Source organism: Mercenaria mercenaria, chromosome 3 (genome assembly GCF_021730395.1).
Source record: "Mercenaria mercenaria strain notata chromosome 3, MADL_Memer_1, whole genome shotgun sequence".
Taxonomy (NCBI): domain Eukaryota; kingdom Metazoa; phylum Mollusca; class Bivalvia; order Venerida; family Veneridae; genus Mercenaria; species Mercenaria mercenaria.
Window position 1 is genome coordinate 18,677,631 of NC_069363.1, and position 16,500 is coordinate 18,694,130.

The window sequence follows — 16,500 nt, forward strand, 5'->3', positions numbered from 1 at the left end:
TTGAAATCACCTGGTAGTGCGATATCGATTTTCATCTGGTTGATATTTTCCAATAGAAACAAAGAAGGAAAAAAGTTTGAACAAATATTGTTTTAATTAGAATGAACACACAATATTTATTATCCTATTGAAGTGTTCGTCATTCTTTTCTCTTTACAAAAATATAAAAATTATTTATCTAAAATGAAGAATTAATGCTTCCCTTGGCGATTAAAAAACATCACTATCAGTCTCTGTTTACGGCATATAGTTACTGAATAAAATAAGCAAAAACCTGTGATACGTATCTTATTCTTTTCCCTGTAGCCACTTTATTCATATTTTGAGAATATTTATTATCCTATTGAAGTATTCTACAGACAATAAACTTTTTATATATGTTTTTATTTTGAAATTATTTTAATGTCTTCTTGCTTCCCTAGACGTTTAAAAGTTGGTGATTTTTGTATTATTTCTTTATTTGCCGTGTCCGTGGTATTTCCGGACGCGCGCGGAAAAGCACGAACTCGCCCGAAGTTTAACTGCCGATGATACAGAAAATATGATTGTTACATTACAGTGCGGGAATAATTTCAGTTATATTAAGGCGAACCATAGTTTTGGGGAATTACAAGCTTTCCGCAAAATAAATGTTACAGAGAAAGATGCTGACGTATCATATGTTAATAAATAAAAAAAAAATATAAGACATGATGCACGTTGCAACTATATATATTTCTTTCTAAACCACTGTCTCGTATTTTAAAGATTCGTTTAATTATACTTATACCCCTTAGTTTAAGTTTTAACCATAAATATGTTATAAAGAATTTATATAATGCAACATTTGAGTAAATTGTTTTCAGAGCCTCTGAAACAGCCATATTAAAGCGCTTTTCGATAGTTGTTTATTACCAATTAATAGCTTTTTGCAAGTTTATTGCTTATCAACACCTTTTTATTAGGGGATTAGGGACGATCAGGTCTTTTTATTACACAGGTAATAATCTTCTCGGTGACTGCGTAAGAACATTTTGAAAATTGTAACATGTTTAATGAACGAGAACACAATAATTTTTTTTTCATAAGATAATGGGACAGTGATTGAGTATTTACTTGTATTTGATTAACAGTATTTTTTCCTGAATACAGGTTAATTGTTCGATATTAAAGTATAGATATATAGAACACGTGTTAAAAGTTCGCCTAAGAGTGAATATATTATACTATAGAAGTTTCGTGACAACATTGTGAAAAATTGTCGTTTATTGATTTATTAGTTTATTCAAAGAAGTATAAAATACATTTTTAATTTTTTATAGCTCTTTGGTTTATTGTCTCTCCTGAAAATTATTATGTACTTTCTCTGCTCCATATTATATAATGCTTTCACTTGCTGTAGGCATTGTATTTATGCAATAAATCGAAATTGAATTGAACTGAATGTACGCACAGCTAATCTCAAGAAGGTATAGCACGCGCTAAAAGATACGAAAAATCTGTAATCCCCGGTTAATATAGTAAACATATTCGTGATAGTTATTATGAATAACCTTTACACTACATTAGTGTCACTTTATCATAAATTGTTTCTAAAAGACTTTTTTCTATGGTGTGCTTGTTTTATTCTTAGGTTTTCCACTTTTTATTTTAAAAATCTGACATTTATTAAATCAGTCAGTCAGTCCCTTTTGAGAAACCTTGAGAAGTCATAATTCGCACATACTTTATTACACGATGACTGGCTCGGGGGCAAATAGGTCACACTTCCAATTAACAGGCTCTGGTGTCATAAAAAGATACCTTTTACATTGTCAAGTATGTTTGCTAGTTTGTTTTTCTGTTCATTTTTCATCAGTGTGTGACAATATGTTTTTCAAATGTTCATTACATAGCAAACTTAATTTTGACATCAAGTTAAATATGATTAATAACAATAATAAAAAACGCATTTCACATCTATCTATAATAACTGAAAATGAAATTGTCAAGTTTGTAAGCACTTTTAAAAAATATTTTTTTTTCTTGCTTTCTATTTTTTAAGATAATAGTAGTTTCATGTACATGTATGTTATGCTCGCCAAATATACATGATTTTGTGTATTTATATTTGTTTTTATGTCTCAGTTTCTTTAATGTAAAATATAAAGAAGACAATATAGTGTTGATCATATTTTCATATACTATGCCAAAGAAGTATAAAACACTTTTTTTATAGCTCTTTGTGCAAAATAAAAGAATAAATAACGTAGTGTCTTCTTTTTTCCGCTCCTTAATTTACATTATTGAAAAACAGAATTAAACCAAGTTGATGACTATATTTGCTGTTGTTGTTTTACCGGTACTTAAAATTGGTGTAAAATAAATCACCTTTCCCACTACGTTTTTACAGCAGATCTCTAATCTATAATCCTTGTTTTTTTTATGATCGGCACCTCCCGTGATACGATAAGCGGAGATAGCCGAACCATAACGATCTAAAAAATATCCGATAGTGATCGATATTTAGCTAGACGGTCGAAGGGAGACAACAAGGTATAGCGTTGATCTCAATAAACAAGGAAAGATAATAGAATCGATTTTTGCCCAATTCTTCAGTATGAAGCGAAAATGATGAACATTGTCAAAATGTGTCTGGTATATTTAATTGGAATGTACATGAAAGGTGCGTCGAACTAGGGTTCTACGTACCTATGCATACGACAGTCAACTTGTTTACATACACTTTCCTCCAAAGATGAATGAACTGTCAATGAACAAGTGCTTAATGTCACAAAATGCGTTATAGATCACTTTAACAAACAACAGATACACAAGTCTGACATTAATGTATTGTTTGTATTTTACATCAATATGGATTTTGACTTCTGTGCCAGTTTCCTATTATTGAATTATATAATTATTGTATAGTTGTACATAATTAATTACAATTTCATGTAAAGTCCATAAAATTAATAAATTTGTGATCTGTAAAATATGTTTTAAGATGGCAGACACGTGTTAAACATCTAAAATCTATATTTTGTTTAAATATTGACCTATTAACATACTGACACAGTTTTTCCCGCTGTTGTAACGTATGTAACTATGGAAGATTTAGGTCAAACATGGAACTACTCATCTTTATATTATTAACTTAAACACAAATAGATTTTGTCTGATCTATTGATGTTGCATGATATTTTTTTGCCGATTTCATTTGATTAACCAATTATATAACAGGGTAGTATGGACAGTTCTTCTGTACAGTATATCTATCAAGGACTAAATGTAAATAAAACATTTACATAATTTGGGATATCATTGAGAGTTAGTCGGAATAGTTTGAATTTCGAAAAGAAAACTATAGGGATAATATAATCATGTCCAGAAAAGTTTTAAAAAATAAGTCCACAAAAGACGTCAAAACTGTAATTTAAAAGTTTGTGAGTCTGAAATTGTTTATTGTACCCCGACAACAAAGTTGTTGGGGGGGGGGGGGGGGGGGGGGGGTTATACTGGTTTCAGGTTGTCTGTCTGTAGACACAATCTTGTGCGCACCATCTCTCCTCATCCCCTTGACACAATTTAATGAAACTTCACACAAGTGATCAGTAACAACAGTAGTTGTGCATGGAGCATGTTAGGTTCTTTCAGAAAAAAAAATTGCAGAGTTACGGGACTTTGTTTTTTGTTACTATACTATATACATAGACACAATCTTGTGCGCACCATCTCTCCTCATCCCCTAGACACAATTTAATGAAACTTCACACAAGTGATCAGTAACAACAGTAGTTGTGCATGGAGCATGTTAGGTTCTTTCAGAAAAAAAAATTGCAGAGTTACGGGACTTTGTTTTTTGTTACTATACTATATACATAGACACAATCTTGTGCGCACCATCTCTCCTCATCCCCTAGACACAATTTAATGAAACTTCACACAAGTGATCAGTAACAACAGTAGTTGTGCCTTAGGCATGTTAGGTTCTTTCAGAAAAAAAATTGGCAGAGTTACGGGACTTTGTTTTTTGTTACTATTCTATATAAGTAGACACAATTTGTGCGCACAATCTTTCCTCATCCCCTTAACACAAATTAATGAAACTTCAAACAAATGATCAGTAACAATAGTAGTTGTGCATGAGGCATGTTAGGTTCTTTCAACAACAAAAATTGCAGAGTTATGGGACTTTGTTTCTTGTTAACATACTATGTACATACAGTCTGCATATGAAATCTTGTGCGCACCAAATTTTCCGAACCCTTGCACACAATTTAATGAAACTTCACACAAGTGATCAGTACCAATCCTAGTTGTGCATGGTGCATGTTACGTTCTTTTAGATAAATATTCTGCATAGTTATGGGACTTTGTTTTTGTTACTATACTGTATACATACGGTCTATATACATACAGTCCACATAATTATGCAATCTTGTGTGCGTCAAATTGCAATGTACTGTGTCAGTGCATGCGTGGGGTACATTCATCACCTTTAGTGATAGCTCTAGTTATTATTATTATTAATATTAAAACGGTGAACTTTTTCTCATAAAAGTAGCAAAAATATTTTTATAAAATGTTGCCGAATTTTAAATTGAATTCTTAACTACATGTGTGTAGTTACATTTTTCGTATGGTTTATGAAAATAAATCATGGATCTGTATCAAATAATAAAAGTGTATATATTTTATGTATGTCTGTCTCTTTCTCCCTTGTTGCCCCGTGGTCATACAAAAACTGTTTGGTTCTTAGCTTTACCTATTTGTTTATATGATATTTCTCATATTTTCTTTATTTTTAATCCAATGAAAGCCGAGTCGAATAAATATAAAACGGGCGAAACAAATTCTCATGAAAATAACAGCTTCTGTTTTGATCAAAGATACTGGTTTCAGGTTGTCTGTCTGAAGACACAATCTTGTGCGCACCATCTCTCCTCATCCCCTTGACACAATTTAATGAAACTTCACACAAGTGATCAGTAACAACAGTAGTTGTGCATGGGGCATGTTAGGTTCTTTCAGAAAAAAAAATTGCAGAGTTACGGGACTTTGTTTTTTGTTACTATACTATATACATAGACACAATCTTGTGCGCACCATCTCTCCTCATCCCCTAGACACAATTTAATGAAACTTCACACAAGTGATCAGTAACAACAGTAGTTGTGCATGAGGCATGTTAGGTTCTTTTAGAAAAAAAATTGGCAGAGTTACGGGACTTTGTTTTTTGTTACTATTCTATATAAAGAGACACAATTTGTGCGCACAATCTTTCCTCATCCCCTTGACACAAATTAATGAAACTTCACACAAATGATCAGTAACAATAGTAGTTGTGCATGGGACATATAAGGTTCTTTCAACAACATAAATTGCAGAGTTATGGGACTTTGTTTCTTGTTAACATACTATGTACATACAGTCTGCATATGCAATCTTGTGCGCGCCTAATCTTCCGAACCCTTGCACACAATTTAATGAAACTTCACACAAGTGATCAGTAACAACAGTAGTTGTGCATGGGGCATGTTAGGTTCTTTCAGAAAAAAATTGGCAGAGTTACGGGACTTTGTTTTTTTTTTGTTACTATACTATATACATAGACGCAATCTTGTGCGCACCATCTCTCCTCATCCCCTTGACACAATTTAATGAAACTTCACACAAATGATCAGTAACAATAGTAGTTGTGCATGGGGCATGTTAGGTTCTTTCAACAACAAAAATTGCAGAGTTATGGGACTTTGTTTCTTGTTAACATACTATGTACATACAGTCTGCATATGAAATCTTGTGCGCACCTAATCTTCCGAACCCTTGCACACAATTAAATGAAACTTCACACAAGTGATCAGTACCAATCCTAGTTGTGCATGGTGCATGTTACGTTCTTTTAGATAAATATTCTGCATAGTTATGGGACTTTGTTTTTGTTACTATACTGTATACATACAGTCTATACACATACAGTCCACATAATTATGCAATCTTGTGTGCGTCAAATTGCAATGTACTGTGTCAGTGCATGCGTGGGGTACATTCATCACCTTTAGTGATAGCTCTAGTTATTATTATTATTAATATTAAAACGGTGAACTTTTTCTCATAAAAGTAGCAAAAATATTTTTATAAAATGTTGCCGAATTTTAAATTGAATTCTTAACTACATGTGTGTAGTTACATTTTTCGTATGGTTTATGAAAATAAATCATGGATCTGTATCAAATAATAAAAATGTATATACTTTATGTATGTCTGTCTCTTTCTCCCTTGTTGTCCGTAGTCATACAAAAACTGTTTGGTTCTTAGCTTTACCTATTTGTTTATATGATATTTCTCATATTTTCTTTATTTTTAATCCAATGAAAGCCGAGTCGAATAAATATAAAACGGGCGAAACAAATTCTCATGAAAATAACAGCTTCTGTTTTGATCAAAGAAACAAAACCGATTTCTCTGTGGCTAGATAGGACTTATTACGTTTGTTTCCCCTTTTCTGAACTGAATGAGTCATGTTATTTTGTACATTTACAGTTTAAAATGCGTGTTCGTATATTTTTTTTTTTCGTATCTTATAATGTTGCATTTAACAGCGATTTAACAAAACTAATTATACACAATATTACACTTCTGATACGTACAGTTGTCTTGCTTCAAACTGAAAAATTTAAAATATCAGTTGTATGACATATTATGTACACTATGAAAACAGGTCTATTCCAAACGGTTCATCATATATTCACCTTTCAAATGAATTTATAATTTGACATCTTTGACCAGACCGCAGAAATGTTGTTATACCGCATGTAAACAGACGATATGGCTGTCAGGTTAGCCTTAACATGGAGAACCTCTTTGCCTAAACACCTAGATATATAAATAGACAACTATTTACAGGTGGAAAACATGACTATTATTGTTTTGTTAGAAGCTACTTCGGACAGATAGAGATTTGATTTATTTTTTTATATATTTATTTGTTTATAAGGTATGTACTATACGTTTATACTTAACAGCTCTAGAATCTCATAATTTGGAATGCTTTTGAGTGAACCTAGAATGTACGTGTAGAAAGTTTGGAATCAATTAGTTTTCTTTTTTTCACAATTTACTGAAAAATTAAGAAAGTAATAGAAACTATATTTTAAGACAAGTACAAATTTTCGGATCATTTTTTTTTCTACAATGTAGAATTCTACTGAACCCTGATTTTTAAAAAATCAGCCAATAAAAATAAAGATAGGGCCGTGTGCTCAATTGTTTTACTAGAATGATTTGAAAAAAAATTTACCTCACACAAGTTTTCATAATAGGAGTCCATGGGAAAATCACAATCTTGATATCGTTGAATTCTTTCTACGATGTGAATTTTAAAGAAACTTCTCACAATCCTAAATAAACATATGTCCTGTAATATGGTGAAATAAGATTTGAAGGTCTATGTGTTATTTGCCCACGATTAAAGAAATCCACACATTTAAAGCAAATTCTAAGATATTTTTGGAATTATTTAACGTGTCAGATGTTTTAATTTCATACTTTAACTTTCGAAAGCTAGTCACGCAGTCATTGTAACCCTATTTTTCATCTGTTACCATTGGTTCATAAAATGATTTTCATTTCCGCAAGAAATAGAAATAAATCATGTCAATTTTGATTATTCTCTGTCATAACAGAGATAAAAAATAGCCTTTATGGTTAAAAAAATGGACACATCTGTCCAAAACAGATGCCAAAATCTTAAAAAAATATTCAAAGGTCACGCTTATTAGTGTGAAAACGGCTTTTAACATCATTTGAAACAGATTTATGACCACTAACATTATCTGAAATGGCTTCCGACAAAAGTCATGATTTAGCGGGAACACCAATTGGTTTCCAATAGACTCCCATTATAACATTATGGCGTGTACGGCCTTCTTTAAATTGAAACATGTATATCTTACGAACTATCCTAGTTCTACCAAATTATTGGACGAAAAACATATGCATAGTGATACTTTATCTAAATAATTTTCGTTTACATAGTTGGCATTGTGGAAGAAATTCGTTTGATTTTTTTTTCAATACACATAAAATGTAGCAACATTTTCCAAAATGTATAATAAAATACTGTAAATGCAGTAAAAACTTTCAATTTTGAAAAAAAAATCACTTCTCTGGGTTGTTTAAATGACTGGCCAATCAGAACGGACAAACATTACCTTATTCCCAGGTATACGCTTACCTTATTCCCAGTAAGTACCCCGCTCATTTCTGAATTGATGGTCTCTGACCATCATGGCTACGCATTGACGTCATGTGGACTAACTTTATTTTGAGCCACACATGCGCCATGAAATTGTGTTTCACTATTTCTTCTACTGACTTACAAAAAAGACATTTTAGAATCGAAACAAAAATGAAGCAGGACTATGTTTTGATATATTTTAACACTCCGATCGTGCTCGGGTTTGAAATCATCCCACTAGCGTGTAACATCTTCGTATTGCTTAAATATACATCTAAACATAAACTGCTATGCATAATCTCTTTAATAGATTTTTTAAAAAAAAGATGCTTTACGATTTTTTAACATTGTCTGCAGAATCGATTTTTAATGCCATCCATTTCTCACCGAAGATAACTGGCTATAGCGTGCATACTATAACGGAATATTATGGAGTTATATCAATAACGAATATATTTTATATACATTATGCATTCTCTTTTGTGTATTCAAAAGCACATACATGATTTTTAACAGATTAAAGTATGAAGACTTTACAGACATATTTGATTGTGTCATTGGTGCCATATTGCGCATGCGTATTGCTCAACATCCGTCCATTTCAAAGGGCAATTCTACAGGCGCACAACTTTTACAGACGAAATGAACCTGCCTCAAACATGAGACTTCTTGTAAGTTAGTGCTTTCTTGTTTATTTTATAAAACTATGAAGTAAGGCATGAACCCTCTTTGAACTTCCTGAAGCTTCACACATAATGTGCATCTACACTATAATCCACTTTGTTAAGAAATAGAAATGATTCGGTGTTTGACATCCACCGGGTTATGTAAGAATAAGACGATGACTCATATTGTCAATATAATGTGATTCACTATCACGCATTTAACATTTTTCACAAAATGGCAAAGGAACGCGAATATTTCTGGATTAAACTTTCGGATTAAACAAACCCCAACATTTGACGAATTCTTTCAATGTACCAATATGCGGGACCCGTACTCATGAAAGTGTTAAGTCCGAAATTAGAAATGCCAAATTTTCTGTTTGCTCCGTAACTGTTCTATTTAAATTATTGATTGTAAAGGAACATTGGGTGAATATACACAAGACTATGGAAGACCATTAGTGCCAGGTGTATGTTATTTATTAACTCGAAATTTCGAGTTAAAGTCTACGAGTTAATACGTCGAAATTTCGAGTTAAGTAACTCAAAATTTAACTTAGTAATTCGAAATTTCGTGATACGTAACTCAAAATTAATAGAAATTAACTCGAAATTTCGAGTTAATAAATAACATACACCTGGCACTAATGATCATCCGTAGAAGAGCATTAGTGCCATGTGCGTTTTATTTATTAACTCCAAATTTCGAGTTACTATGTCGAAATTTCGAGTTAATAACACTAAATTTCGACTTCATATCTTGCCCTTTTATCCGCAAAATTTGAACGTTTGTCTGTCTGTCAAAGGCCAAAAATGTAATGGAAAACTCTCGATTTTTCATGTGGAATCATCAATCTGCACATCCATATATTGTATCGAACATGTAGCGACTTGAATATATACTACTATACATCAATGTATGACCTACCCCATAGCCTCTAGAGTCAAACCAAATTTCAAACTGTATCCAGGAAATATACCTTCATTTACATGTATAGTATGTTCAGGTGGTAGGGGCTCGAAACAGGTCTAAAACCTTTAAGACATGGTCAAATACTGAAATATTCTAAATTTGAATACTTCCCAGTCACCTTCTATGACTTCTCCTCAAAATCAAGATCTGGTCAGACTAATTACTACACGTTCATGTCGGGTATGTCTATATTTCCTTGCCATATTGACTCAAATTAGGTCGAAAACCTTCCAGATTTAAACATGGTTTAAATAGTGATATTTTTATGAGCAAACGCTGCCCGGTCATCTTAATCTGTAGGGCTACCCTATGGGAACACCAGGTACCTAATCTTGGCCAGGACCTATACATCAACGTAAACTATTGTAGTAAGTAACTCGAAATTTCGACTTAATAACTCGAAAATTCGACATAGTAACTCGAAATTTTGACTTAGTTACTCAAAAGTTCGAGATACGTAACTCGAAATTTCGACTTAGTTACTCAAAATTTCGAGATACGTAACTCGAAATTTCGAGTTAATAAATAACATACATCTGGCATTAATGCCCTAGACAACTTCAGATATCTCAGTGAAAATTAATTAGTTTTATGTTCGATAAATACGAAAGTTCTTGCGAATCGAATATTTTCCACTCTTAAGGACATAAGGTCTATAATTTATTTTCTATGGAAGGAGTTTTTTATTTTAAATGAATTTACTTCAGTGTATTCTATATCATTTTCAGCGATTATAAGGGCATTGTTTTAGGGTATACTATGTCACCATGCCAGTTTTCTTGTTATGGACAGGATAACTGCATGGTTATTTTTATCATATCTTTTTCAACTGACAACTTTTGTCTCTTTCTTTTACTGTGTAAGTAGCTTATGTCATGTACATCAGAAAGTAACCATTAAACTCATGGGTAACCATGTATCTGCGATATTTAGATATTTCTCGATTTTTCATTTATTTTTGCCATGGTCCATAACTCTGCTATCAGCCAGCATTGTTTCATTCTTTTTGGTGTTTGATTAAAAAGTCGTTCTTTACACATGTTTCTTATGGAACACACAAGCCTACTTAAACATGAGTAAGAATTCATCTGTACTTGTATTTGAGCCATGCCATGAGAAAACCAACATAGTGGGTTTGCGACCAGCATGGATCCAGACCAGCCTGCGCATCCGCGCAGTCTGGTCAGGATCCATGCTGTTCGCTAACAGTTTCTCCAATTCCAATAGGCTTTAAAAGCGAACAGCATGGATCCTGACCAGACTGCGCGGATGCGCAGGCTGGTCTGGATCCATGCTGGTCGCAAACCCACTATGTTGGTTTTCTCATGGCGCGGCTCATTTATTCGTACCCAAGGCTACATTGTTTTACTTCCCTGCGTTTTACCTGTAAATAGACATTACATTTGCCATTTCTTTAGATATCAATTGACCAGTTAGCTTTTTACCGACTAAAACATTTTCACAGTCAATTTGTTTCCATTTACGCGAAAAGATATCATCTGAATATAATTTAACTTTATATTTATCTAAAAGAAAAAATATATATTAGTCACGGACTGGCCGCTGCTCCATAGGTTGCGCAGTAACAACTGACGGAAATGTCCGAAGGTCTATGTCAGAAACGCACGCTGTAAACACTGGTGGATGTTGGCCCAGGTGTAAATATCGCAGCTCTTTGCCATCCTGCAGACCCAATTGTAGCTAATGTTTAACATGTACAGAACTGAATGTTCTAATACGCAATCATCACTGTCCAATTTAATAGACGTTCCTAAAAGAAATAAAGATTTTTGCTGGATTTGATGTTGAATTATAAAACATTTTTATATAACGATATCTTTAGATATCACCAAGGCACCTCAAACTTTTCACACTGACAAACATGCAACAGTTAAGAATATGCCACGTATCCTATTGATAAAACCTTAAAGTATGCCCAATTAAAGTAAGTAATAAGCAGAATTGAAAATTAGCCCTATATTGTTAAACTATTTCAAATTGCTATGAACAAATTAAAGCATAATTCTCTTTATATTTCCAATGCTCGTATGTAGAGATGGGACCGTTACTTAGAGCTTCGAGCTGCCAGGTGGAGTGAAACGTGTTACTTTGAACATCAAAGAGGCGGTCTTGGAGAAAATTTATCTTACTTTAGCAGTACTGGGCGTCCTGTCCCTCCGCGATCTGTGATACAGCGGTCTATCGGACTGTGGGCTGCTGAGAAACGTCTTTACCGTTGGTCTAGAGGGTGTGGGGCTGCCTGTCACTATACCCAGGTATCTACTAGAGTTGTAATCTTTTAAAAAGTAACATCAGTTATGAACGTGAAACCTACTATCAGGGATATACCAATAGGTCAATTATAGCACAAAGGAAGAAACTGATCTAACTGTTACCAACCATTTACAACAACTTGACTTTGATCAGCGTAACATATTCAATATGTCGGAACTGTCTTGAATAAATAGATAATACAGCATTTTCTTGAAGATGTCGAAATAAAGAAAATAAAATAAAATTACCCTTTCCTTTATGCGGAGAAAATTGAATTGAATTAGATCTTAACAATATACTCTTATTATAAAATTATTCGGTAAATACTAATCTTAAAGACGAATTTGTCTGCATTCAACTTTTTAAATTCTATCTCATACTTTTACGTACGAATAAGTATCATGCTACCTATGTAATCTTATTGTGATTTCCTTATTTTTCAGTTGATATGGGCTCGAACGTCAAGAGTTGGATGTTCATTAAGTTTCTGTCCGGTAATGAGGGTAGGTCGAGGACAGATTCAAAGAAATGCGATGTATTTTGCTTGTTTCTATGCACCAGCGTAAGAGATATCTGTTTTTTGTCAATAACTTCTTAGTCCTTACACGTTCCCAGATTGTAAAGAACAAGAACCATTTTTTTATAAAACTGTGCAAGTTATGTCATGGAAGAAATTAAGTGTAAAATATTTTGCACAAATAACCGAAATAAATTGATCAATCTTGTCTATGCCACTGACCATTCCAAGGCTGTGTCCAAATGTCTGTTTGGACTCGATGCTATATGTTTTGTCCTCCTCATCATTGTCTATCTGTTTTGTCGTCGTTGTCTATATATTTTGTCCTTGTTGTCCGTTCTGTCCTCACTGTCTAGTTGTTTTGTCCCCATTGTTTATTTGCTTTGTCCTCATTGTTTATTTATTTTGTCCTCGTTGTGCATCTGTTTTGTCTTCGTGGTCTGTATGTTTTGTCCTCGTTGTCCATTAAGTTTGTCCTCGTTGTCCACTTGTTGTTTTTTTTTTTGTTTTGTCCTCGTTGTTTATTTGTTATGTCCTCGTTGTCCATTTATTTTGCCCTCGTTGTATATTTGTTTTGTCATTGTTGTCTATTAATTTTGTCCTCGTTGTATATTTGTTTTGTCATTGTTTTCTATTAATTTTGTCCTCGCTGTTTATCAATTTTGTCCCCTTTGTATACTAGTATTTGATTTGTCCTCGATGCTATATGCTTTGTCCTTGTTGTATTTTTGATTTGTCCTCGGTGCTATATGTTTTGTCCTCGTTGTATATTTGATTTGTCCTCAATGCTGTATGTTTTGTCCTCGTCTATTTTGTCTCCGTCTATTTGTCCGACTTTTGTCTATGAAGTATTCGTGTTCATGTGACTGCATTCATAGAACCAAACTATTCCTAACGAATTTTTGTTCTTGTCACAGAGTCAAACTGGACATACAAAAACTTCTTGTCTGTTTATCAAAACTCAATTCTGTGTTTAGACTGAGTGACATTCTGAATGCTCAAAACTGTTTATGTATCAGGTGCAGTTTCCTACATATTTGTGTTGAATATAAAGTGTTTTGTTTATTAGCCTTCATTTAGGATCGTTTATATAGAAAATTTATAGCCTTAAGCTTACTAGTAAACACACCTAAACTTTTCATTCGAAAGAAAACAAATAGAAAAGACCATAGATTTTACTATTAAACATTTCATACATTTTGTGTATCTGCGTATGTTGTACAGAAGAGGCCTAAACTTGATTTTATGTCAAATGTCATACTTTAAAGTGAAAATGGTATATTTGAAGCTTTTCCTGTTCAATAAAAATCAAGAATAATTATCTTGGATGAATCATTTACAACATCTAATGATCAAACAATTACGTATTTCAAAGTAATATTTTTCAGTGGTAATTATATTGGTCAATACCCATTTATACCTGGACGACGGTGCTCAAGGTGTGGTCGAGGCGAAGCTTGTGTTGGCGGTCTCTGTGCAGGTATACATATTACTATTGTGGTGTTATATCATTTCTTGACTGACTTTTAACAGTTCTTTCAAAACTGACCTTGTTCAGTATCTTCGAATGATTAAGCTGATAACGTTTAACTTCAACTGAAACTTCAATATTAGCTCCTCAGTGTGCTGGTAGTCGATTTACCTGTCATAGAAGCACTTTAGCAGGAAAAAGCAAAGCTAGATTAAAATGTGGTGTCTTCATATGGCCAAATCTACTGGTATTATATGCTTTAAGAAACTGATATTTATATTTTTATGTATAATAACGTTTAACTGTGTTTTACAAAAAACTGCTGGAAACTGCTGTATAAATTAACTTAAATATACAAATACAGACATAAAACTAAATAAGACAAATCAAAATAGAACAGTAAATGGATTGTGCTTAAAAGTCTAGTTTACAGTTTTGTGTAGTTACAGTTTTATGGGTCATTTTATACAGTCTTTTAAGAGTAATACTTGTATCCTCAGCTTCATTGGGAGAGTGTCCCATCGACTGGGAGCAGTGAATGCTCATCTCTGTTGGCCATAGTTTTTGGCTTAATTAATGATCTTACGTTTCTAAACGATCTGTATATTTCATTATTTCTTAAATGTAGGCTAGGGAATGCTCATGTATTGTCGAAAGGCATGTAAATGAATATATATTAGTTTCTGTACATCTGTTCCAGGTCGCATTCAAAGATTTTTTGGCCGCCGGCGAAGACGTTCAGTGAAAATGTCAAGCAAAAAAGAGTTTATGGGAATTGTGTCAGAGAAATCTCAAGGAATTTAGGATAGTGGATCATTGTCCTGTTAATTGCTATAGAATTCTGAACAAAGCGGAATTTTCGTTCGTCATGACAACATGGACAGCTTGTACCCTAATCTATTACTAAATTGCACACATTTACACACAGTAACTGTCATTATCTCATATTCGGATTTGTTCTTGAACATATCATATAGCTTTCAAGTCTGTTTAAGTGTTGTCGACTTTATTTGTTAAAATAAGTTACAAACTATGTTATATACGATTTGTTTTATTTACCGTCATTTTGGTGAATTAATTTACACGAAGCATTCCTACATTACATGCCGTTTACAGTCACTTGAACTATTCTGTCTATGCACGGCATGTTGCTTATATCTAAACAACATTTCTGTGTATGCTTAAGAATTTCAAAAATGCTATCTTTTATGTGTTTATATGGGTATAAACCACATTGTCACTTCTTGCAAATCCATGAAACGCGCTAGTAATTCTCGGATGATTTGCACTAAGTCCCAGTGTGGTTTATATCTGTATAAACGCATAGAGAATAGCATTGAATTCTTACATTTACATTTTTACTGTAGCTTGCTACAGAAATAAGTGGTTTGCTTTCCCTGGGTACAAAAAAATCAAAATGTATGTCAGGATATCGATCTTTTCAACATCCAAATAGACCAGCCACAAAGACCCAACCGCGTTTAATTGTAATTCACCTTCTGATAAAAAATACAGTTCTTGTTTTTTTTTAAAATATCACTAAATCCAGTGAAAACCATGTAGCTGTTTCGATTCAATTTTGATCTTTACCGTGAGAAAAAATAGTTTTAGCTATAATTTATTGTTCTTTTTGAAATTTTGGTGTCCAATTTTGAAAAGAATTTTCAGAGCGATAAACGCTTTTTTCTTTCCACACAAAATATATACTGAATATCATATTCTGTTACGATTTTTAAAATCAAAAGGTCAATACTAAATGAAAAATTAAACTGCATACAAACTGCATACAAACTGCATACCCGTGCTGTAATCTTATTTTAAGCTTCGGAGAATATATAATTATGTAAGCAAATGCACTGATGTTGTATTTTCAAATCACCTAAGTTGTACATAGGTTCAATTAATGCTTTTCTTACCGCGTATTATCAGTTGTCCAATGCCTGTGATCCATCTTTTGGACTTTTAGACACAGTAGCGTTTCTTTATTGCACTCTAGATTTCAATTATAATCAAATTATATAAGTGCGGTGCAATCATTGTGAAATCTTTACAACCGTACGTTAAATTACTTGCTGATTATTTCCAAGTGCAGACTGAAATTCTTCTATAAAATTATGCAATAGCCATTCAAAGATGAAGACTTTCCAGAAACGAGTATCAGGATGAATGCTGTATCCTTTGTATTATGAAACTTTCTCTTCCTTATACTGCATGCGAAGTATTCACAACCTCTTTGCAACTTTTATCACCAAATGCGTTTTCTTTGAAAAATATTTTATTTGATGCAATCGTCATACCTATTTTGGCAATATAAAACGTGTACACATTTCACGGAGTAATCTCTGTAAGAGACAGGCACAGTTCTCACGCTCGTTTTGTCTGTCATGTGATGAGGAATGG

At 33.0% G+C, this 16,500-nt stretch overlaps 1 protein-coding gene across 1 annotated transcript; it reads left to right on the forward strand.

Annotated features, from left to right (window-relative positions):
• The first annotated feature begins 8,651 nt into the window (after positions 1–8,651).
• On the forward strand, positions 8,652–15,031 carry LOC123523626 (cysteine-rich secretory protein LCCL domain-containing 2-like). Its single transcript, XM_045301285.2, has 5 exons — positions 8,652–8,871; positions 11,893–12,114; positions 12,556–12,674; positions 14,018–14,109; positions 14,801–15,031. The coding sequence occupies exons 1-5, from the start codon at positions 8,725–8,727 to the stop codon at positions 14,902–14,904; spliced, it is 684 nt and encodes a 227-aa protein (XP_045157220.1). The 5' UTR covers positions 8,652–8,724; the 3' UTR covers positions 14,905–15,031.
• Positions 15,032–16,500: the final 1,469 nt, after the last annotated feature.